This window comes from Cyrtonyx montezumae, unplaced genomic scaffold, assembly GCF_038088225.1.
Source record: "Cyrtonyx montezumae isolate F1298 unplaced genomic scaffold, pur_monq_1.0 scaffold_10, whole genome shotgun sequence".
NCBI lineage: Eukaryota > Metazoa > Chordata > Aves > Galliformes > Odontophoridae > Cyrtonyx > Cyrtonyx montezumae.
In genome coordinates, this window is record NW_027071826.1 from 9,161,114 (window position 1) to 9,184,867 (window position 23,754).

The following is a 23,754-nucleotide window of genomic DNA, read 5'->3' on the forward strand; positions in this document are numbered from 1 at the left end:
AACAAGTTGAGAGCCTTAAAGGAGTCACCATGTTTTTCGTCAGCTTTGTTACCTTTATCCCTCAATCTTGCACGCTCCTTTAAATGATAACAAGGCTGTTGGAAAGGGTCTCTTCCCATAAAATCCAGTTGATTGACATTAATTACATTTCCCTCCCTTAATTCTTTGTTAATTGAGATCCATATGAGTCATTCCGTTATATTGCTGGGACTCGTGTCAGAGAGACAAGCCTGTAAATGGTTACACCTTTCTTTTCTCCCTTTTTCATAAACTTCCACATTTGCTTTCCTTTGGAGCTTCCCCAGTGCCCAGAAAGTCACCAGCACCCGCACACATCCGCTGCCTTGCGCTGATGTGTGAGGGAATGCATCCTTGATAATCACCTGACAAAGCCAAGTACAGGTTGTGTTCTACAGAAGCAAGGGGTTTCGAACAAAGAACTGATGTTACAGTCACGAGCAACCTTTGCAAGCGCATGGGACTTTGCCTGTTCATCTTTGAATTTCTATATACACTATATATAGTATAACTACTAAGGTTCTTCTAAGAAAAAAAATGTGAATGATGTAAAGGAAAGGATTTATAGCTGACTAGGTACAGGCTGCACAGGACAGACAGGTTTGGTGCACTGTCCCCAGCATGGGGCTTCACAGCACTTTTGCTCTTCCAGCACTAAACCACCTTTAGCCTCTCGTTCTTCTCAAATGCTGACAGTGACCCAGGAAATGAAGACACAGCTCCGCTGGTACAGCAGATATGTAGTAACACAGTAGATGTGTAGTAACATCACCTTCTTTTTTTTTTTCTTAGTTTATGAACATCAAGGAGATGACAAATACGTAACGTATTTGGGCTTGTTTCATAGGAAAAGATGAGCTGCTGATTTGAGAATGTCTGATAGGAGGTCAACAGCTTCAAATTGAATTGGAAAAATATCAAATTAATGCTGTCGCCACAGTCCTGATTAGAATTCACTTCACACAAAAACATAAAAACACTTTCGGAGAGAGAATGTTTCATCTTCTGAGCACAGCACTGCTTTCAAGATGCATAGAGGAAAAGAGCAAAATGAATTACAAGGAGTGTTTTACTGCTATTGAAACAAAAAGCAGCAACTGAAAATAAGGACTGTCCTTCCAATAACAACCTCAAGCCCTGTATTCTCCCACGAGTTATTTATCTGTAGTAGGTGTGAGAAGGCACTGGGGAGGGCTGGATCCCCCCTGGTGCTGCTGCAGTGAGTGCTCCTGAGCAGAGCACGGTGCTGGTGCTCTCAGCCCCACGTTTGGAGCAAAGAGATGTCCTCAGCCCCAGATAGCACGGGCCATGGCTCTGCATACGGCTGGTGTGGAGTGCCAGTCACAGCCCAGCACTCCTTCACTGGTGGCAATGAGCATTTCAGGATTAGCTCTGTGGTCTGCGTGAATCGCATGGCTCTGCGTGCCTTGCTTGAAGTGCTCAGTGCTATATAAACCTAATAAATGAATCGTTCCTTCTGGCAGTGAGGTCTGTGCGTGCTGCAGGTATTCACTAGGAGAAAATTCACCTCTGGCATAGAACTGAGGGTTCTCTGTATATCTTATATCAATTTTCTTTTTACACATTATATAGCATCATGTGATACAGGGGCAAATGTGATTACAGATATATTACCTTAATGACCATTAATTGCTTTTCTTCCCTCCACTCTTGCTCTCCCTTTTTGTAGACTGCCACTTATCTTGGGATGTGGTTGACCAAGCTCCCCTGTCAGCATCCATAAGTACACCTCTCCCACAGGAGAGATCTACCACCTACCTCACCCACCTCCTCCCTCACCACTCTGCAGCAGAGCACTAAGTCTTGCTAGCAGGACCTACCCTTGCAAGCATAGGATCCCTCTGAGCCCATAAATACTTTCTCGCATTGACCAGGATTGCCAACCATAACATTCCCTTACCCATTTATGGGAGGTGCTGCTCGTGGCATTAATACCACCATTAACACCCTTGCTGTTTCTCCCACTAACATTTTCTGCCTGTAAACAAGTCTTCCTATATTCTGTTCATTCTGGTCTTACTGTGTGCCCTGACCTTTGAGGAGGTGGTCTTTTAAATGCTTCTAAAAACATTCACAATCATTTTAGATTTTTTCAAGGTGATTTTGGAAAGCAAAGTGATGTTGCTTTGAGAAATTTGGCGGTGTGACCTTTAATGCTTTAGAAATCTTTTGTGTTTTTTGTTTGTTTGTCTTGCTTTTTTACAGTAGCAATGTGGGAAAAAAGGAAAGAGAGAGAATCAAATACCCCCGAAGAAGAGCAACCAGTAGTTAGAATATCAACCTTTTCTAAGACTTTCTGAACAAAGGAGAGATTCCTCTCTTTGGAAGTCAGCAGAATGAAAAAGACTTTGCAAATTCTTGAAAATTCAGCAAATGTGTGTTTCTATTTATCAAACAACTGCTGAAAGGACCTCTGTGCATCTACAGTAGCTGATGGAATAGCTTCAGCCTCGCCGAGGCAGCGCTCGGATCAGTGTGCGTCTGTGCAGTGTGTGGTGCTTGTGGGACAGCTGCAGCAGGGCTGGAGGTGGCTGAGGATAGTGGGGAAGGAAGGAACATATGAGACAGAAGGGAAGATCTGACAGAGGGGAAAAGCACACGGGTCTGAGGAACGAGGAAAGAACTGATGGAAAAACACCCAAACACTGACCCTGAAGAATTTTCCTTTTGAATAACTTCATTCCTCTCCTAAAGAGGAACAAACCAAGAGCACCTACACTGGGTGTGACTTGAAGGTTTAATTCTGAGTTCTTCTTTCCTAATGTTGACTGCCTTCAGCAACCTTCATCTGACCTGACAGAGCACTGGTCCCCAGGGGTTGATGCTGAAGGACCAAGGCATCAGCTGCAACCACCCAAGACCAAGCCTGAGCTCATCTGGTCCTAAGTCAGACTACAGCGAGTGGAGAGGGGACCTTTGGAGGTCATTCAAGGGCCTGGACTGTCAGCCCTTCAGAAGAGAAGCAGGGATATTAAAATAAACTTCAAAAGTGTTTGTTCCAAGGCTGTTGCCATACATTGGCTGCATGTGTGCCATACGCTGCCACATCCTGTAATTGCCAGTGGCTCTGTGTCCTCCATGCTCCATGTCCTCCATGAAGATGCAGTGCAGACCACAGGAAAGGACTTTGGAAATGCGTGCTCTGCAGAGAGCGGCACTGCTGAAAAATGCTATGTAAGAACCTATACGCACATAAATATATTTATATCCCTCTGCACGCATTCATAACCTTCTTGCTGTCTTTGCTACAGCCCCCCCACTACATGTAAGTATCGCACGCACACTCCTTGGGAGCCCATGGGGGCTGTACTGTATAACAAAGGGGGATTTATCATCTAAGGAAAAGACTAATACTATTTTCTAAAGTACCGCATTGTTTTGGGGCTCAGCTCTATTGCTTTTAATATTTTATACTTGTGAATATGATGTACTGCAATGAAAATACCCTTACATCTTTTTCCAGTAAGTGCATCTATAAAAACAAGGAATGATGTCGAGAGATAGAGAGGAGCTCTGGGTCTGGAAGGCACAAGAAAGTGCATAAAAGATGAAGCCCTATTTATGTAGCTCGTGCATGCAAAAAAAAAAAAAAAAAAGAGAAAGAAAGAAAGAAAAAGAAAAACCCAACAACCCTCCTACATTAAAGCTCTTGAAGCTACAAAGTAAATCAGCCTGCATGTGGCCTCTATGCTTGTGCATTAGGATCCAGGCTTTAATTACAGATCCCATTGCCTTTGCAGAGAAATCCCCTTTGTTTTGCTACAGGAGCTGAGGAAGTGGAGGGCTGCAGAGGACCTGTTCCTGGGGCACAGGGACACGTTTGGACCCCAATCTTGCCTTATTTCTGTTCCCTAGCCAGGCCACCTCACTCCATCATATCCAGGCTCAATCCATCAGCAGCCGTGGAGCCCTGTGACACTGAAGCCCGAGGGAAGTCTGTGTGACCAGCTGTAACCACAGGGCAGAGCCGGCACGTTGGGCAGCTCGGAGAACGGAAAATCACAGCACTGCTTGCCGGGATGCGCTGGCGGTGCTGAGCTGGAGCATGTGTCTCTACCAGGAGCAATATGCATGCACTAGCACAATGGAGTGGGCTAATTTACCCTAAGCTCAGCAGTTAAACTGCTTTAGGGCTCACAGAGGGCTACTTCAGGTCTCTCTTCAAGCCAGATTTGTGCTTAGCAGTCATTCTGCAGGTGGGCACCGTCCATTTTGTGCGCAGTGAGGAGGCAGGGAGGGGAGCCTTGGGGAAATAACGAGATGAGAAACATGCAGAGGCAGATTTCCTAACTCCAGAGTGGCTGGCTTGGTAACCTCAGTCTTCTTGAGGCCACTTGCATACGTGGGCACTGCTGGGCTGCAGGGAAGCGAACAGCGTTAGGATTGGGAACGGGGCACAGCTGGAGTGCTGAGGCCATCAGGAAGAAGCATGGGGATTGTCACAGCAGAAGGTTGGCATCCTCAGCGTGTCAACCAACACAAGATTTGGGACCAGCAGGCAGAGGAGAAGTATGGATCGGAGTAGTCTTTCACCCCACCGTAGGAGGTGTTTCTGAATGGGGTGAAGATGTCCTCCTTCAGTCCCATACGCCCTGAGTCCCTCCTTTCCTCTCCCCCAGCTCCTTATCCCACCTTCCCATCCTCAGTCCAGCCCACCCCTGTGAGGCAGCCAGCAGTCAGAATGTGCAGATCCATTCATGGTGGCCATGCCAGCATAGCTGCTAGAACACAACATGTCCTGATGTCACCCACTCTGGGCTCCCAGCTGGGAGCTGGAGCTGTGTTTTGGGGTGGGCACTCGTGCTGCTTCCACTCAGCAGCTTTCTGGCCCTGCGATCCAGCTCTTTCCCAAGGAAACTGAATGGTTTTGTAACTTAATAACAGTTCACGTTAATCCATCTTTTTGTGCTCTGCCTTTACTCTTTCGAAAGATGGAAATAATCTTTTAAAAATAAAATGCTGCATATGTTGCGTGTGGGATGTGGTGATTTCTAGCTACGGACTGAGGGGGCAAAACTGTATAATTTATAAGTGTATCATAAATAATGGCTTCTGATGCCTCTGTTACAGTGATTTTACACCAGTCTAAAAGTGGAGTCCGAAGCTGAGAGTCAGCCCCAATATGTTATCTCTCCGCTGCAGAGCAACTGAACAGTGGGAGCTGGATCCTTGGCAGGCACAAACAAGAAGAGTTTCATTAACTTTGTGTTTCCTTTCAGCTAACGAGCCAGGCTGTGGATCCTCTGACTCAAACCGAGCATTTTTTGCACCAGGAGGTAGGCTGGGGTAGGTGTGGAGCCCTGGACAGGAACCAAGAGCTGGCAAGACACCAGGAAAATATCTGCTCATCTTCACTGCCTTCGGTGCAGCTATTCCAGTTCATCCCAACCACTGATCTGTCCCTGGAGTCACAAGGATCATTTCAACGATGCTTTCAAATATAGGGTTTGGATTCAGGGTCGCCCTGTGCGGAGCCAGGAGTCGGACTCGATGATCCTTGTGGGTCATGGAGGTGGCCGTGTGCCTCTCCAGGGAGCGTGCACCAGGGATGTGGGAGCTGCATGCCGCGGCATGGCGTGTGAGTCACCCAGGGTACGTGTCTTACATAACCCTGCACACGTTTTTGGAGCATGCTGCAGCTGAAAGGGCTGCCAGGACTCCTGACAGGGGTGGGGAGAAGCAGGCAGGAGAAAGCAAAGGCTGCTTTCCCTTTGCTTCCTGAAGTATGATCCCTCTGGTGCAGGAGGCCACACGTGGCAGGAGGTCCTGTGGTGTGTGACCACTTCACTGTGGTGTCCGGTCCAAACCTGAGACCTTCACATGGATCTCTGAGCCAGTGTCCAACCAGTGGCTCTGCCCCAGTGCTTCACAAAGCACAGGTGATGGTCGGAACAGCTTCTAAGCAATGGGCTAAATTGCCAGGGGCTTTAACTTCAGAGTGAGCACGTGGTTAAAATAACCCTCCTACACCAGGCTCCCTGTCTCATGGTGCAGTCACCGGGTGCATTTTCATCATTGAATATTGATTTGTGAAAGGCAAAATGGTGAAAGGCTCCAGCGCAGCTCAGCTCCCACCCAGCTGCTCTCCTGGCTCCAGGAGGGACCGAACAAACTCAGCACCAGAGCAGTGCAGAGCTCCCACTGTGCCCAGACTGGAGCGGCGACTTCATGTCATCCTCACAGCCTGCTCAGCTGTATATGAAGGATTTCAGGACAGAGGATGAAACCCATAGGGCACAGGTTCCCAGTGGTGATTCCTCCAGGCGTGGGCACCCTGAGCAGCACCTTCTCTGCAGAGCTGATCGATTGAGAGAAGCCCCTCTTCTCATGCTCCAGGTGCTGCTGCCACGCGGGTTGCCTCACTGCAGGGCTGGAGCCACGGTGTCTCCTCCCCACTGGGCACTGAATCTTTATTTGGTACACGAGTGTCAACAGGTGTTGTGAAGAGAAGAGGGACGAGGGGATATCGGTGCAGCTGGAGGAAGTATTTATAGCTGCCTTTTATAAAAAACATATAGCTCACATCTCTGTTAACGTATGTAACGCAATCGGGAACCTGAGCTTCTCATGATCCCCTGGCTGCAGGATTTCCTGTGGAATCCTCTACCGGCCACAAAAACAAGCTAAAAATAAATGCATTAAAAATGATACACGTACTGAAACCTGCACGTGCCTCTGCCTCCTTGCTGGATGGTGAACTGGGTGGTGGCAATTGGAACAGGGAAGGAAAACTGGAAAACTCCACAATATCTGGGCTGCTGCAGATGCGCAGGGGTCAGAGCATTTGCTGTGGACCCCACACAAAGAGCTGAGCTGAACCTGAGCTTTGAGCCCTCCAGTCAAGCCAGGATGCCAAGACATGAATGCAGCCTCTTCCCATTGCTACTGCTCCTAAACTGCTACGCTGCATGGCTCACAGCCTGCCCTTCTTGCAGAAGCAAAAGCTCCTGACTGCTGCCATCCATGACTACCTCAGCTTTTTTGTAGTGTTAGGCTGAATTATCATATTGCAATGGCACCTGCAGGAATGTGGGCTCTGATGAATGCAAACAGGGATTTCTGTTCTGCACAAAAACTCTCTTCCCAGCAGGGTGTCTTGTGCAGAATGAGCTACAGATGTAAGGGCCCCATTGCTACTTGGTCCCAGGGTGCTGTGGCAGTGGCCAGTGAGGCAGCGTGGGTTCACCTGTTGTCTATCCTAGGTTTGGTGTGCAAAGTTGCCCAAGCTCATCCCCTACCGAGGGCAATTCCTGCTTTCACGAGAGCAAAATGGAGAAGAATCAGCCACAGAACATCTCTCCCTTGGGTTGATAAACTCCAAACAGTGCCAGGAGCGCTCAGAAATGCATGATGCTATCAGTACTGATGGGAAGGGATACAAAAGAGTGTTTTTCAGGGCTGGATTAGCGGGGGGTTGAGTAAGAAATACAGAGAGGAGTCACTGCGTGGCACTATGCTGCTACAGAGGCAGCCACATCAGATAGTCCTTTCCCCACTTCAGATGGATGCACTAGGCGTGATCCCGTCCTCATACGATTGCTGGGGTTATTTTTCTCTGGGGTTAACCACAAAGGTCTCCAGCCCAATCTCCGTCCTCCACCAAACCCATCTGAAATTGGAGATCTTGATTAACAACCTGATAGGGGATGGAAATCACCAAGGTCCTTCTCCCTGGGAGATGGTCCCCACCCCAGCATGAGCTTATGCCTCTCTTTTGTTCATACGCTTCGTTTTTGTTCAGCAGAAAAGAGGAAGGTCTGAGCTGTCTTCAAGGAAGACTGCAGATTCACAGGGAGAGGAAAAAAAACAAAAAGCAATTTCTTTGGAAGTGATTTTCTCTTAAGAAGTTCTGCCTGCATTTTTTATTAATAATACAACACCCTGGATGTGTCAAAAAATATGAAAATACGTTTCCTGGTGGGAGCTCCAGTCTCACAGACCCTGGCAGTACAGCTGGGTTGTCATTTGCTTCTCAGAATTTCATTTCCTAATCAACACGTCTGTGAAATTGCTGTGTTTTCAAAGTCTGGCTTCCACAGCTGCTGTGATCAAAGCCCGGGAGGTGGGGCAGAGTGGGCAGGGGGAACCATGCTGTCTCCATCAGCGGGAGAGGGAGGAGAAAGCCCACGTAGCAGAAAGAACTGAGACAAAGGGGTTTGATGTCCCCACGTGGGTCTGATATTTCAGTGGCAAATAAGAAAATAAGGATCTAGAGAGCCATCCCTCGGCTCTGGCATCTAGCTGGTCTTCAGTGTTTTTTCCTTGATATTTGAGTTTCTTGGCTAAGCAAGAGGCAAAGGAGCAGGGGCATTGTCAAACTGCAGGGATGGTGGCCCAGGGGAGCACCCAGCTCCTATAGATGTCCAGGCTGGGAGAGATGGGGGAGCATCAGCCTCTCCCACACAGCCAGCCCCACAGGTATCATGCAATGCTGAAATACATGGAAATTGCTGAATTGGAGTTAGACAATCAGGTTTTGCTTCTTTGACACCTGCAGGGCCATAAATTCAGTGCTCTGACAGCCCTCCAGATGCCCTACCTGGAAACACAGGCCGTGCTTGTTTGTGGAGAGCTTAGAAAGACATGTGATGGAGGAAAATAAAAACCAAAAAAGCTTCTAAATAGAGAGACCAAACCACACACAACCCAAACAACCCTGCTGTCTCCATCTATCACCAAGGATTATCCACCAATTTCCCAGAGCCTCACAAAGACAACACCCCTGCCTGACCTCACAGTTCACATTGCAGGAATCAGCCTCTGCTCGTAGACCCACAGAACTGAAGGGACCCACAAGGGTCATCGAGTCCGAACCCCGGCTCCACAACCAAAAACCATCACCCAAATCCAAACCCTGCATCTGAGAGCAAACACTCCCTGAGCTCCGGGCCGTGCCCCAGCCCTGGGCAGCCTGTTCCATGCCCACAAGCATTGCAGGGTGCAGGGCTTTAAGGTCATCCCTTCCTGCACGGCACAGCCCAGGCTGCAGCTCGAAGCAGCTCATTCCTAGGTGAAGCTTTTATACCTCCCAGAGGAAAACACCTTCTGATTCATTGACGATGGGCGTTGCGGGAGGAGCTGAATATGGGAGAGAACGATATGTATTTTATTTTATTTTGTTTTATTTTGTTTTATTTATTTACTCTCCCTCCGGAGCGGCGGCTCTGGGACACGGGCGCCCCCTGGCGGCAGCGCCGGGATCGCGGAGCCGCGCAGCGCCCCGAGCCTCGGCCGGATGCTTCCGCTTCGGTCCCCGCGGGGAGCATCCGCGCACGAGGCGGGAGATGCCCGGCGCTCCGTCTCGCTGGAGGAGAAGGCCCCAAAGGGCAGCCGGCCTCCTTGATCCGAGCATGGAGTTGGGTGTGCGCTGCTGAGGAAGGGGGAGGTCGGGTCTCTCGTTGCCCCCGGGCGGCCCTGCGCTCTCTGCAGGTTGCGTCATGAGCGCAGCCGCTCCTTCCCCGTCCGGCACGGCACGCATCTGCGGCTTTTCCTGCAGAACGGGTTTTCTGGTATTAATGATACCACTGCTTCTCCCTGTCCTCCACTCCCACCTCCCAGCGCTGAAATAAAGGAACAAAAGAGGAGACACCATCGTAAAAGACTGCGTAAAACAAAGAACCCGCGGTCCTTAATACCAAGTGCTCCCGGAGACAGAAGCCCTTCAGTCCAACTTTTCCAGAGGGAGAGATCAAGTGAAAAAAGTCTCTATTTTTATTTAATCTTTTCCTACGTGAACTACTCTGCTGACAGTTTATACACCTGTAAATTTGGCCGTGAGATTCTCAAATGAGCAGTTCTGCGTCGGTGCAGGAATGGATAACGTACTTGTTTCCTCACATTTCTTTTAAGGATGCAGCACGACTTCCTTAATGACACAGATAGAAATCCAGGCTAACTCCATTGACGTCAGTGTTGCTAGCGGGGTTTTATGAGCAGCAGATCAATATAAAAATCTGTAAGGATCAAGCAAAACTTCAGAGTGAGCGATGCAGACACCCACACAAAGCTCCCAGCACTGCGGCCTCCCTGATTTGCAACGTGCTGCTGATGTGCCCAGGACCCTGCACTCCAACCAGAGCTCCTCTTTGCTTGATCTGTTGCTCTCTTAAGAAGAAAATGCCGTGCACGACACATGTAACAACACAGTAATAAGATTAGAAATTGAAATAAACACCGCCCTCCACTTGCAACCTCAGGGAAAACCAGGCCCTGGGAGCTGTGCAGCCTCTCCCCCACCTTGCAGGTGTGCTGGCTGCTGGTGTTCAAGGGCAGCTCCAACGAGGCCGAGTGACCTTGGAGCTGAGCAGAGCAGGAGCTGGGAGAGGCCGTGCCTGCCCCTGCCTGATCCCAGCTGTGCTTCGCCCTGTGCTGCTCCACCACTACCAGGTGATTGTCTTCAGCACTGCCAACACCATCAGCCCACTGAGCGTGAGTTATCGATCCCAGTGGCTCCAACAGATCTATGAAACTGAAGCTCAAAGTTAAGCACACAAACAGTTCCACTGATAAGGCTTTCGAGCTGCTACTTATTGCCTTTCCCTCTGGGTTTTCCCTTCCACCTCTTCATGCTTCAGTGGTGTTGCTGAATGCCAAGGAGTCACCTTCCCACCTGCCGAGTCAGTGCGGTCATGCTGAGGTTTCTAAACAGACAGACTGCACTGTGTGGAGAGGGGAAATCACCCAGCACTCATCGCTTCTTTCTCAGGTGCCAGGAGTTTCTTTGAAGCTTTGAGCAGATTGCATCTGAACACCAACGCCGTTTTGAATTTGTACTTGTACATTTTCATCAGATAGCAGCAGCAATAAATTCAAAGGCCGGGGAAACTCCTTAGCCAGACTTCTTCCCTTAAGAAATGCTAACAAAACAACTATCCATTTTCATTAACTGGAGGAATCCCCCATTACCTGAGATGGAAACATCCATGTGTAAGCAAAGAGAGGGCGTGAGGCACAGCTCAGCACCAGGAATTCCACACTTGCCTCGCTGTTCTTATCTGGCTGTTGGGGTACGGCTTTGTAACATTTAATCTGACCTGCCCAGGGAGCACTTCCACTCACCACATCCTCCCACCACGTTCAGACAGTCCACCATTGCACAGCTTCGCTCTGATCCCATCCGTTCCCCAATCCCAGGGAAAGCTGCTTTTAGAGTTTATTTCCTAACTCCCTTCTGCAGGGAACAGGTCTGACTTGCAGGCCAGCAGGTCTGCAGCGGGAAGAGAGAGAAATCTCCTTTAGCAGCTGCCTACAATGACAACTACATCTGTCCTGAAACAAAAGCAGCTGCACCCTGCCAGGGACCTCACGTCCCCCTGCGTGGAGCAGCTCCTCCACTCACAGCCAGGACAGGGAGCTGGACGGCTCAGCACAGCCACGTGCACAGTGTGATCAGGACACCCCTTTGCTTAGTGACCCCAACCCACACCCTTAATTCAGCTGGAAGTGCCCACCCTGCAGGGAACACTGCTGGGCAGTCCGAGTTAAGGGAGCTCGGTACTTTACTGCATTGCAGGTGAAATGTGAGCCTGGGAACATGCAATACCTTTCATTGCCCCCCATCAGCTGAAACTCCGCTTAGAAAGGCAAACCCTGCTGCTACAAGGTAGCACGAAGACCAGGCTGAAGTCCATTGGAACCTAGGCAACTTATTAACTGTTTCCTTTTAAGCCCCGCAGGCCTCGCCTTACGCTGTTAGAAGGCACAGATTCCGTCTCTTAATTGCTACCTACAGAAACCAAGAGTTGCTCAGCTACCCTCTAATGCATTCAGCTGCATTCAATCTTAGCTTTCCACACTGGACCAGGAGAGAATGGTCTTCTGGAAAGGCCACGCAGGGATTAGCAGGCCACCTTGCACACTCCCCACGAGCCTAACAAGCAGCAATGATGTCTGAAATACAGAAAAAATGGCAGGGCTAAGCTCACAATCACAAGCCACCTCTTGTATCACTGCAGTCACACAGCTCCGCTACTTACAGCAACTGCACCCCTAATGTGCCCTGCCTCGTGCACTGACAACCTGGATCCAAGCTCACCTGCAACGCAGGACTCACTTCACAGCCCTACACCCAATGACTGCAGGAACTCAAACGTGAAGCTCTTAAACAGCAAACAAAACCTCCCCTCCGATCTATAACCCCACCCTCTGCTCACACTGCTGCATTTCCCAGAGCTCCTAGCATCCTGCCACCAACAGTGGTCAAAGTGCTGACCCATGGATCTAAGACAGAACCCATTTTCCCTCACCCTCAGCATGCTCTTGCTCCAAGGTCATGGATTATTGCTCCCACCCGTGTTGCAATGCTCGTTCCACCATGAAGTTGCAGCCAGTTGTGTAAACACTTCCTTGGAAAATAAAACAAAGCTGAGGCACAAATGAAGATTGACCAAAACCAAATCCTTTATTTCCATACGGTATAAATGTGCTCTAAGTATGTGTCCAACACAAGTTAGAAAAACAAAACAGAACATGCCATTCGCAAACTAGATCAGTTCACTGATGTGCTGACTCCTCGGTATTAGGCTTAGTTACACAAGACCAGTCACAGTAAAAAGAAACATTTTAGAGTACAAAGAGTAGCAGGATGTTAAGCCATTTCAGTTTGTGCACATACAAGTCACACTTGTGGCAGAAAATGCAGAGAAGTTGGATTATGCTGGAAGCTACGCTGCATCACTTCAAATGGCATCAATATCGATATCGTCGTCTTTGCTGTTTGCGGGCTTCACAGTTTCAACTTTGGGTACACTGGCAGTTGTAGAGTATACCACCTGTGGGGACAAGAAACTCACCTTCACTAGTGCTTGGTGGCAGTGGGCAGAGCTGCAACTTTGCTTAAGCATCACTAGCAGCCAACATCTGCATGTGCTACAGCTCCCCTGACTGCCAACAGCACTCAGCATGCTGCTGATCCCAGTAACTGCCCAGCAGCTTCCTGTATGAGATCAGCTGTGCAGAGCCTGAACACACAGAGACCTCAGCTTATACAGGCACAGATGTAGAGGGGAAATGGTTGTGCGCAACGGCATCTCACACAGGAGCGAAGATGACTCAAGGAGAACACACGTGCATGTGTGCACACCACCAGCTGGACACAGCTGGCAGGTTCACTGAGGCCTAAGCTGCGAACACCCATTCCTCCTTTCATCACCTCTGTATCAACAGCCCCCACAAGGCCTCATGCTTCCCAGCATCAACAGCCACACACCTACATCGAAGTGCAAAGACCAAGCACACAGGGCTCTGAAGTTACTTGAAGAAATAAGCCTTTCCTACCTCAATGTTTTCATCTTCATCCTCTTCTTCATTTGCAGAAGATTCCTCTTCAGCTTCTTTTAGCCATTTAATAAATGGTTCTGCTTTGACACGGATTTCTTTGGCAAGCTCCTTTGAAACGTATTTCTTTGAGGCCTGAAAGACGGAAGCATGGAGATTCAGCTTAGAACACCAGAGGAATTTTAATTTTACCAGGTCATACAAAAACACAGCACATCAAACTCTATACCACCTCCACACCGTTTTTGACCTGCTTCTCCTGGGAGCTTCTACCAGAACGGTGAAATCGGGTGCACTGCACTACGCTCAAGCACTAAGCAGGCACAGCACAGAAAGCTTTCCCCTTTACCTTTTCTGCCCAGCCAAGGATGACTTCTTCCTCTAGAAGATCTGCATCATACATCTCCTTCAAAATATGTGGTATTTTAGAAATAAGCTGAGACTGATGCATGGCCACCACACACTCGAAGCCGTGGAGAAGGTACCTCTGAGCTTTCTTGTTATTGTGGCAGAACTAGAGTTGTGACAGAAGAGCACATCCGTTAGCTTTTTTCCTCTCCAAGGTGCTGCTTCTGATCCTACCTCACTGAGATGGCAGAGATCACAACAGCTACATCATCCCTCCCAGTCTTCCCTAGTTAGGAAGTACTAGTTTAAATAATGACAAGCCATCTTCCCTCCCACAGTACTGTGCAATCCAGAAGCAACTCGAGGGGTTATCACAGAAACCAGAACAGCGTTACACTGCGTTCAGAACAAGAGACCGCTTACACGAAGGAAGTGACGCCTGTATTTCCTGATCTGCTCACGAATCTTCTCATCAAAAAGGACTTCGGTCAGAACTAGAGGGCCCATAGCCTTGACATCCAGCCTCTCTGCTTCTGCTACAATGTCCTTGTCAGAAGAATCAATGACACCTTCTTCCTTCTTTTTCTGCAAGACAGGAACAGAACGTCTTAAAGCTACCCAACTCTGCGTTAGTGCCCTACTAAGAGACCCGTGACTAATGGTGGAGCCAGAACTTCTGCAGCAGCTTCAGCTCCAGGGCTGAAAAACTTAGGGGAAAAAGAAGCAGCAGCTCACCATCTCCTTATTAGCATTTTTACATGTATTCACCTTCACAAAATCGAACAGTATGTTGACTCTCTCTTCCACTGTTCTTTCCAAGTCTTCACTAAGTGTGAGGTTCTTCGCATGGTCACTGATTTCATCCATTCTACGCCTCTGGGCTTCTTCTGTTGTGTCTTCTCCCCAGTCATCATCATCCTCCTCCTCCTTAGAGGAGAAACAAGAAAATACCCAAAAGGTTTGTACAGTTCTACTCTAAGCTGGGTGTTGTCTCTAGTTACAGATCTGAGAGCATTTTACAGTCAAGTACTTGACTCTTTCCTACAGAAAGGCAAAAAGCTTCCACTGATTCAGTAACTGCATGTTACAAAAGCTGAGGAAGGGCCAATGCAGAAAAGAAGTTATGCTAATTGAGCACACATTCATAGCCAGCTCTGGGGTTACGTTCAAGCAGTGCCACACCACTATCTCTCACAGCCATTTAGATACAGTCCACTTCTCTTGAGGAATTAAGGAATGCGAGGAGCATGCATGCTGGGGAGCTGCTCAGATATTTCTATTCCAGTTACAATTTCTCAAGTGTAGTGAAACTGAAGCAACGCTGACTAGCAAGGATGCTATTTTCAGTGTTAAGTTCTCATCTCCCCACTTTTCCTTCTACTTACCACAACCTGTGGAGGAGTAATCTCCTCTGGTGGTGGAGGTGGGGGTGTCTCATTGCTGGACACAGAACCATTTTCTTTGTCCTTGCCTTTTCTGTTTTTCTTCTCCTTTTCTTTCTTCCCTGTACCAGTGTCACCACTTTCTGAAAACAAACTTCAGCATATTAGCTTCCTCTATTTCATGAAGCCCTTATGCCACTGCACTGCTGCTGAACTCCCAAGGGTTCTAGCCAAGTCTAATTTCTCACTGCAAAGTAAGGCTGTGCAAGTCTATATAACAAGTGACCTCACGAAGCAGAGATCCCTGGAATAGGTTAGACTCTTCTAATTTAGCAAGCTTAAATTGCAGCAGGCAACCAAATGCTTACTACAGAGTGTTGCTTGCACAGAGTTAAGTCATCCACTGCAGTTTGCATTTATTTTATGGCTTTTACTTCCTATCCCTCTGCTTCATGCTGACTTAACCAGAAATCAGCAGTGAGCACCTGCTGACTAACATCCCAGGAAGCTTTGCTCTGTCTAGACAAATAAAATTCTTCAGATACTTCTACTTGAGCAGCCAGTTAGTTCTCTTGCATCCTTCTCATATTTAATCTATCAACATAGCTACTTCACCCCAACTCACAAACACACACTCACAGTATACCAGAGCATTTTTACAGTTTATTCAGAAATCAGCTATTTGCTTTTCTGTTAGATTAACAGCACTCACACTGGAAGAAGTTCCTTTTTAATCACCTCCCCCTCCCCACAAATAAGGGGGCACACTTACCAGGTGGGTTTTTGAGAATGAACGTGCAGAGTTTATGGTTTGTGTCAAGCATGCCTCGATAGCCACAGGCTTTGCAAGAGTTACCTATAGTTTGTTTCTTAGGATTGACATGCTGTAATGAAGAACAAACTCCAGTAAAAATACAAAACAGACGTGCATTAAAATGTACACCTGGCATTTACCTTGTAATCTCTGTAGGATTAAGTTATGCTTTAATCAGCCTTAACACAACTCGATTTTTAAACAAGCAATTTAGCTAAGTTTTAAACCACTGTAAAGCCTAGGTTGAATAGTAAGAAACTGCATTTCTCTGCAGTAGTATTTCAGTCAGCTTTTAACTCCACACCATTTCCACACACCCTAAACACGCTGTCTCTATACTGCCACCATTAATACAGGTAAGTGAGCACTCACCAGATCAGTTTCAGGATTCTCACACTCAGGACAGAGAACAAATTTTTTAATGAATCCATCCAACATGTCTTGCAGCTTATTCGCCTCATGAGATCCATTGACAATGTAACGGTCATTCTTAACATCAAACTGGGTCTGTGCTCCCAGCTCACAACCAAAAAATTTGGTAGGATCTGTAAATCAAGTAAAATAACCACCATTGCCTTTAAGTTCTCACCCTTGACTGAAAAATCAAGTATGCCACTACTGTTCTCTCCTATTTCCCTGTGGTATTTTTTCCCCCCTAACAAATTTCTAATGAATACTCAGCATTAACCTCAAATAAAAGCAAAAACAGTAATTAAAAAAGAATGCTGCATCACTCCAGAGAGTACTTACACGTTGGAGGCCGATTAAGCGCCTTTGCAACGTCAACCATGTTGACTATAACCGTCTTTATTCCATTTCCTTTGCCCTCAACCTTAAGAAAAACAAAGAAAAGCCTTTTAAGTCAGAATGACCACAACAGCCCAAAGCAGTTTGTTGTTTCGCATCCTACTACACCTAAGTTCTGCTTTGGAGCGTCTGCTTAAGAGGCATTAATGTACAATTAGTCTGGACAGAAAGATGCAGGCATTCTCTCCCTACGATTGGCTACGGTTGATACCATTACCTCAATTCCTTTATATAGAAAGCAACCAATGTGAAACCCTATGTACTTATCACTAATGGTTAAGTTACCTTGGCAATCAGACGGGGCATTTTGTAGCGATAGAACTGATCTGAAACACTGCGGTTGACGTTGACAGACATTTTGCCTTATTAGTAGCTTTATCAATAAGATGAAGAGATCTTTGATTGCAGTTTTTTGGTATCTTCTGTCTGGAGAAGACGGGATGACATAAACGACTGCAAGAGTTCTCGGTCTCTGACATGAAAAAATTTTCGCCACTGAGGCTGTAAGGTTCTTGCTTGTATGCTATGTTTCCCCAATACAGGTACCAGTGGCTGCGCAACAGCTCTGCAAGCGTTAACAGACAGAAAAATAAAAGTTGATCTTAATACACACCCATAAAATCTTGCTATGCAGCTGTATGAGGGACTATACTCATGGGTAGGGAAACAAGTTCATTACAACATACCCTTCTTCAACCTGTGAAGCTTAAGGCAATAGCACCGAATTGCACCGCTGAGTAACTTTTCCTCACCTACATTACCGAGCTTCCCACTCTCTTCTACCTTACTCCCCAAAATACAATGAACAACTAAGCAGCATTTTCTGTACTATTAACTCCCAAGACTGCCACGATCAGTAAGGAAGGGAAAGAAACACTGCAAGACCAAAGGCTCTCAGCACTGAGGTCACGTGGTACGTTCCAGGCTACTGAGGCAAGGGAAGTGGAAGAAAAACATGGAATAGTTTCAACTTCTGCATCATAGCATGAACCTATTAGATAAACCATAGTGTGTCAGACACTGAGGAATATCAGCAGGATGAAGCAGCAGCAATCCGTAGTCCAACTGAACTTTCACACAGCTTACCAGTTTTCTGGCTCAGAGTGGAAAATTAGGTAATTCTCCTTGCTTACATATTCTCATAGCAGCTTCTGTGGAGTTCTGACTTAACAATAAGCTTGATAAAGCCTGACATAAGCTGCTTCACTGTAGAAAGCCTAGTGATGCAGAGGCATGCAGCAGTGCAACTGCTTTTCCAGTTTTTTTTTCTTGGGGGAAGGAGGATGAATCCTATTACTGAAGTTGCCTTAAGCAGTATTTACATATTTAAATTAACATGTGTCCTAGTAATCAGATCTGCGTTACGTAAGCAAACTGGTTGACTAGGCTGGCAGCCCTGCCCACAGCATGCTCAATTTCACACGTCACTGTGTTATCGCTAATGGCAGAAGAGTTGACATGTTAAAATAGACTCCGTGTAGAGTGTTCTTCCATGTCAGAGCCCCTCAGCTCAGATTCACAGATCCTTTCACAAGAAGCAAACACTACATTTTCTACATTAGTCCCGAAGCAGCTTTACCCTTCTTCAGTAAACCATCCCATGGATTTTGTTTCAACCACGAGGTTTCCTTCCCCAGAATGGCTAAAGAAGAGCCCCATGTGACTCAGCCACACGCCTGAGAAGCGCTGAGGAAGCAGTACCTCCCTGTGAGGGCTCGCAGGCCTACCCAGCTGCTTCCAGCTCACAGCTTTTGTCTGCCTACTGTAGGCTGAAGCTCCCTCTCCTGGTCCCTGGGACACCTCCTCCCAAGCAAGCAAACCCCCCTCCCCCAAACAAGCCGTGCACAGAGAGAATTAAAAAAAAAAAAAAGCGGGAAGGCAGAGCGCACAGCAACACCACTCCCCGCCCCACTCGGGCCTGTGATGAGTCATAAATGCAGCAATTAAGCACTGACTCAGCCCTGGACCAGAACGGGGGGGAACCTCCATCTGCGCATGCGCTCCGCAGCACCGATGGGGGGGGAAGGGGGTACTCCGCGCGCGCCTACTCCCTCCGCCCCCCCCCCCCCCCCCGCAGTGTGTGTAACTGCGCCACAGCTCCCCCCGCCTCGCGCTCCCCCCTCCCCCCCCACCCGCCCGCAGCGCGGGAGGCGCGGCCCGGCCGCCGCCATCTTCTCTCGTCGCATGGCGCAGGGGGACGGCGAAATACCGAGCGAAGGAAACACAACGCGGAGGAAAAGCGGCCGCCTGTAACACCCAGCCAACAAGGGGGGAACAATTACACGTCCGTTTCTTCATGTCCTTCCCGCTCCCGCACGGCCCCGGGAGCCTCAAGCCCCGCACTCACCGTTTTCGTCCAATAAAGACATAAACCCAACGCTGCTCGCCCTGGGCTGCGATGAAGCCGAGTGTGCGAGGAGAACGAGGCCGTGCGGCGCTTATATCCGGGCGGGGGAGGAGGCGGAGGCGGACGCCGCAGCCTCCGGGTCCGGGCGTCCTGTGACGGGCGTTATCAGCAGGGACAGCAGCGCCGGACAACCTGCGGGGGAGACACAAGCAGGGGCATCGTTAGCGTCGGCACCTGTGAAGAGAGGAAGGAGGAGGAGGGGGGAGAAGAGGGGAGGGGGGGGGAAGGAGCTGCGGCAGCCGGCGCGCAGCTCGGGCAGAAGGGGGCGGTTGATGGGACCCCGGCAATGGCCGCCCCGTACTCACCTCTAGAATGTTCTCGCTCTGACTGAACAACGCCAAAGCTGGGATCAATCAGCCAGCGGCGCGCCCCGCCTCCCCAGCCTTTCTATTGGCTAGCCGCTCGCTTTGGGGCGACGTTATTGGCTCAGGGCCCTCAGTACCCCGTTTTTATTGGTGAAAGCCACTATCGATCAATCCACCCTTCGCCTCTCTTCCCTCCCTTGTCCCTCCCCTCCTCCCCCCCCCCTCTGCGCCCCAAAGGACATCGCGTCTACAGTGCCCGGGTCTCGCGAGACTGCGCGGAACGGGGCTGGGGGGGAGGGAGGGAAGCGGCGGGCGCCGGGCTGAGTCAGGGCTGGGGGTTCGCGGCTGTGCGCGTCTGTCCTTTTGCCGTCCCTTTGCCCTGCCCTGCCCTACCCTGCCCTGCCCTGCCCTGCCTTTTGGGTTCTGCTCCCACCTCGGCGGCCTCAGGAGCGGCCACGGTGCTGGTCGCGTCCTCTGGAATGCGATGCAGCTATGGAGATGTGGGTGGGTTGCATCTTGTCATACACCGGCAGTGGCCAAACGCTTGGCATCATAGCAGCTAATCTGCACGACAGAGGCTTACACCATTAACACGCTGAACACAGTGAAACGCCGATTGCTTGTCACTGCCGTAACAACTCGGCCTTGGGTAGCTCAGGGTGCTGGGGTGACCCGAGTCCCTGCGTGCACTTTGTTCTCAGCCCGGCTGGGACCGTAGGTGGGCTTTAGTATGTCTTGAAAGGACTTGAGGCCTTTTCTTTCCTGTCTCTATCAGTTCCCACTCTTCTGCCTTCCAGTACTACAGGAGTTACATTTTTTGGGTGGCTTAGAAAACAACATTCAAAGGGACAAAGGACTTCTTTAACATTTATCAATCTGCCAGTCAATCATTGAATCATTAAGGTTGGAAAAGACCACTAAGATCATCCACCCCATCACCCGTGCCCACTAACCACATCCCTTAAAATCAACCCTGAATCGACTCCTACGGCTGTAAGTGCTGCCAGACATCACAGAAGGCTCCAGGTCCTATTGCTGCAGCTTACTGAACAGTGCTCTGCAGCCTCTTGATGTCTGTGTGGGTGTGTAGGGGAAGAGGTAACAAGGATAGGAACGAATAGTGACGTTAGGTAGTGTCATACACACTGAATTTCTTCCTGCACCAAGTTAGTTTTGAAACAGGTTTCTCAGCTGACTGGTAACATGTTGGTATGGACAGAGGAAAGCCCGTGTGTAGATCCTTTAAGTTGGTTTTGAATGTTTCCTTCTGATACGCAATAACACTGCATTAAAATACAAAGGTGACCAGTGCATTAGATTTCCCTAGAAATCATGACAGAAAAACAGAGCTATCGTTATGGACACTTGCAGAGACGTGCAATAATAAAAAACATTTCAGCTGCAGCAGCAGAGTAACAAACCTGACAGAAATAAATGTGCATATTCCTCAACATTTTCTAGCAAGACCCTCCTACATCTACGTCACAGCTGCTGCCCTAATTATGCATTTCTTTTCATCCTGTGCAATAGCATGTCTTTGTAGCCAGGATGATGTCCTGTAAGACATCTTGTAAGTCTGCGTTGGACTTGGAGCTTTTAAAAAAGTTAAAAACTTAAACGATATCCTAAATGCTTCCTTGAGAAATACACAGCAGTGCTTTTTTAAATGTCAGAAAAAGGGATAGTGCAAAACAAGGAAATCTCTCTCCCAAGTAGATGAAGCTTGGCAGTTGTTATGGGGGGAAAAATAATCATAAAAATGTGGGAGGCAAGAAAAGCACAGCAGGAATTTCTTAGCTGTAAAAATATGCAGCATGTATAACTTACTAAATGCCTCCTTTCTGTGCCTTTACATACATGCTACGACACCTCTGAGGTTAATAAATTGCAAGTGTTAAAGCACACCGCTGCCAACACCACTTTATTGAATAGCAGAAAGGAAATGAGTCCCTGGATTTGGTGCTTCTTGACATCACAAATAACTGAAGAGTTATGATTAGAAGCATAAAGAAGGACTTTTAAAATTTGATGGTATATAAATTGACATCAAGTTAAGCGTTACCTTTCAAGATGGTTTTCCTACTGCAAAAAGCAGAACCCATACAGGTTAAGTTAGAATATACTCTCTTGAATTATACAAAATAGAGTAAAATTGTGTATTATTGTCTTCTTGGTGCTTAGTTGGTTCTTTTTTGTTGTTGTTTTTTTTTTTTTTTCTCACCAGAAAAATTCATTAATATTCAATATTGGATCCCAAATGTTTTTACTGAATCATAATATTTGGTGTTTTTTTTTCACTTTAGTATCTAGTGGCTTGGACAAGACAAAATAATTTTCTCTCCTGCTTTAAAATGTCATAGTTTCATAAATCCTGAAGTTCATAGTTCACATTGCTTTTGTGACCTTCAAAACACCGATCTCTTGTTTGTTTTGTGTTTTACTGATATAAGCTAAGGAGCTCCTACGGATGCCCTTCTCCTTGATATGCTTTAGGATGGCATGACTAAGTCGGGTTTTGGAAGTGATTTAATGTTTGAGAGTAGGAAGTTTTCAGCAGTGGATTTTAGGGTGCATGTTTCCTTATCACGGGAGTGCTTTGTTGTGGTTCAGATCAGCCTTGAGCTACGCAAGTTTGTTCTATGCCGCCTTAGGTTTTATTAAAAACAGAGAGTCAGTGCCTGTGGTAATGCAGCAGAACCACAATTCTGTTTAAGAATTAATGTGTGTCTATATTTAAAATGTAAATCTTCAAAAATGGGCATTCTAATTGCAGGTATTTATGTTCTCACATAGACAACATTATGTTCTGCTGGGAACAGTAATGTGGCTGTGTTCAAATGGGGCTCATTCCTGACAGTGGAAAGGACTACAACATGGATGCAACTCTGTCTATAGCAATTTCCGAAGATAGAAGGAGGGCCACGATTCCACAGCTACACTGAACTCTGAATAGTAAAACCCTTTCTTCTTCCTGTCTCAGAAATGCATAGAAAGAGTTTAATTATTTACATGCCAGGTTTGAATACACAACTTCTATGGTAGCACAAGTCCAAATTCTTCTAGGACTGGTATTTGGAGGGTAGATACATTTTAATAGCTGTGACTTTGCTGCTCAGCAGTCATTCATTCTTTAAAGCTGCATTAGACACAGCAGTAGCAAGGGCGTAGGTCTATTCTTGCCCTTCAGGAGCTGCACATTAATTGCTGCCATGCAGCTCATCTTGTACAAGCTCACTTTGTAACATACCTTCCTTTCCATGCTCTGCAACATTATGGTTAACTATTTATATTGGTAGTTAGAGAATTAGTAAACAGAAAAAGAAAAAGAAAAAGAAAAAGAAAAAGAAAAAGAAAAAGAAAAAGAAAAAGAAAAAGAAAAAAAAAAAAAAAGAAAAAGAAAAAGAAAAAGAAAAAGAAAAAGAAAAAGAAAAAGAAAAAGAAAAGAGAGCAAGATACGCACCTAGCCATTATTTGCTAGTAGTTATTTTTGTTACTTCTGTATCTATGCAGAAGTGCTAAAATATCCCAGCAAGTGTTTGGGTCTGTAAAAGGGCTCGGTGTTGTTCAGCTCACAGCATAAGGCAAGCTCTGCCCCGAATCTGTTTTAATCATCTCAGAAGACACCACAAAGCTCCTGCTGCCCTCCTTTCTTTTGCTGTGTGTCTGGCTGTAAGGTGCCTCAGGAAAGAGAAGCAACCAGCTTTCTCTGCAGAATATAAACTAGTGGTTGATAGCTGTAAATTTTAAGGGAAATAGATATTTTTTATTTATCTCAGTGTTTCTTATCAGAATGCACAGAGGGGGCTGAGTACAAGCTAAATACAGGGTAGGAGGCATTGCTAAGGGGTTGGACATTACTCAATATGAGACCTATATGCTGGGTTACCTGCTAAGGAGCGCTACCCATCTATGCAAAACAATCCAAACAGTTCACTGTGCTGTTGTAAAGAGTAGGGGATGAGTTCTGAGTGCATTGTTCCATCTAAATCTAAGGTGGGCAGAGTGTCCTGACTCCATCTCCTAAACAACAGTACTGCAGTTTCCTTAGACCAGCTGATATATCTGGAAAAACTAGCAAGCTTCTGAAACAGATGAGCAATACTCATTCATGTGTGCTGAGAGAAGGGCTAAAGGCTACCATGCGGTGCTTTCAGATTCCTGACCACTGAATGTTCCTCAGTGACAAACCATTTTAAGTATGAATGTTCTAACAAAAGCACTGAGAAATTGTACAATTCTTTGGGATTGGCAGCTTCCCCATGTCGTTAGGCACACGTCTCTGGGCTTTAAGCAGTGCATATCTTCAGCAGTGCATTAGAAAAGTGGTCTCACTCTCTTTGTTTTCTGGGATAACATGGATTTTCACCATGATGAAAA

General features: G+C 47.3%; 2 protein-coding genes and 1 non-coding gene across 3 annotated transcripts in view; 1 reads left to right on the plus strand and 2 right to left on the minus strand.

Annotated features, from left to right (window-relative positions):
* Positions 1-23,754, plus strand: part of XRCC3 (X-ray repair cross complementing 3) — a 421,446-nt gene that overhangs the window by 237,802 nt on the left and 159,890 nt on the right. The window lies entirely within an intron of this gene.
* Positions 12,415-19,331, minus strand: EIF5 (eukaryotic translation initiation factor 5). Its single transcript, XM_065749688.1, has 11 exons — positions 19,013-19,331; positions 16,951-17,230; positions 16,609-16,690; positions 16,231-16,403; positions 15,817-15,928; positions 15,048-15,187; positions 14,431-14,589; positions 14,086-14,247; positions 13,664-13,828; positions 13,315-13,449; positions 12,415-12,809 (listed from the first exon to the last, which is right to left on the minus strand). Exons 2-11 carry the CDS (start codon positions 17,020-17,022, stop codon positions 12,717-12,719), a joined length of 1,293 nt encoding a protein of 430 aa, XP_065605760.1. The 5' UTR covers positions 17,023-17,230; positions 19,013-19,331; the 3' UTR covers positions 12,415-12,716.
* Positions 15,304-15,427, minus strand: LOC136044028 (small nucleolar RNA SNORA28). The gene has a single exon (XR_010621779.1). It is a non-coding gene; the product is annotated as a small nucleolar RNA SNORA28 (small nucleolar RNA).

Bases quoted from the DNA above. Each gene is read 5' to 3' on its own strand.
- EIF5 (XM_065749688.1), bottom strand. From the start codon at position 17,022: ATGTCTGTCAACGTCAACCGCAGTGTTTCAGATCAGTTCTATCGCTAC. The intron at 14,248-14,430 runs GTGAATACATGT...CCTGTCTTGCAG, and splicing joins TACTGTTCGATTTTGTGAAG to AAAAAGAAGGAAGAAGGTGT. The intron at 13,829-14,085 runs GTAAGCGGTCTC...TCACAACTCTAG, and splicing joins ACAGGCGTCACTTCCTTCGT to TTCTGCCACAATAACAAGAA.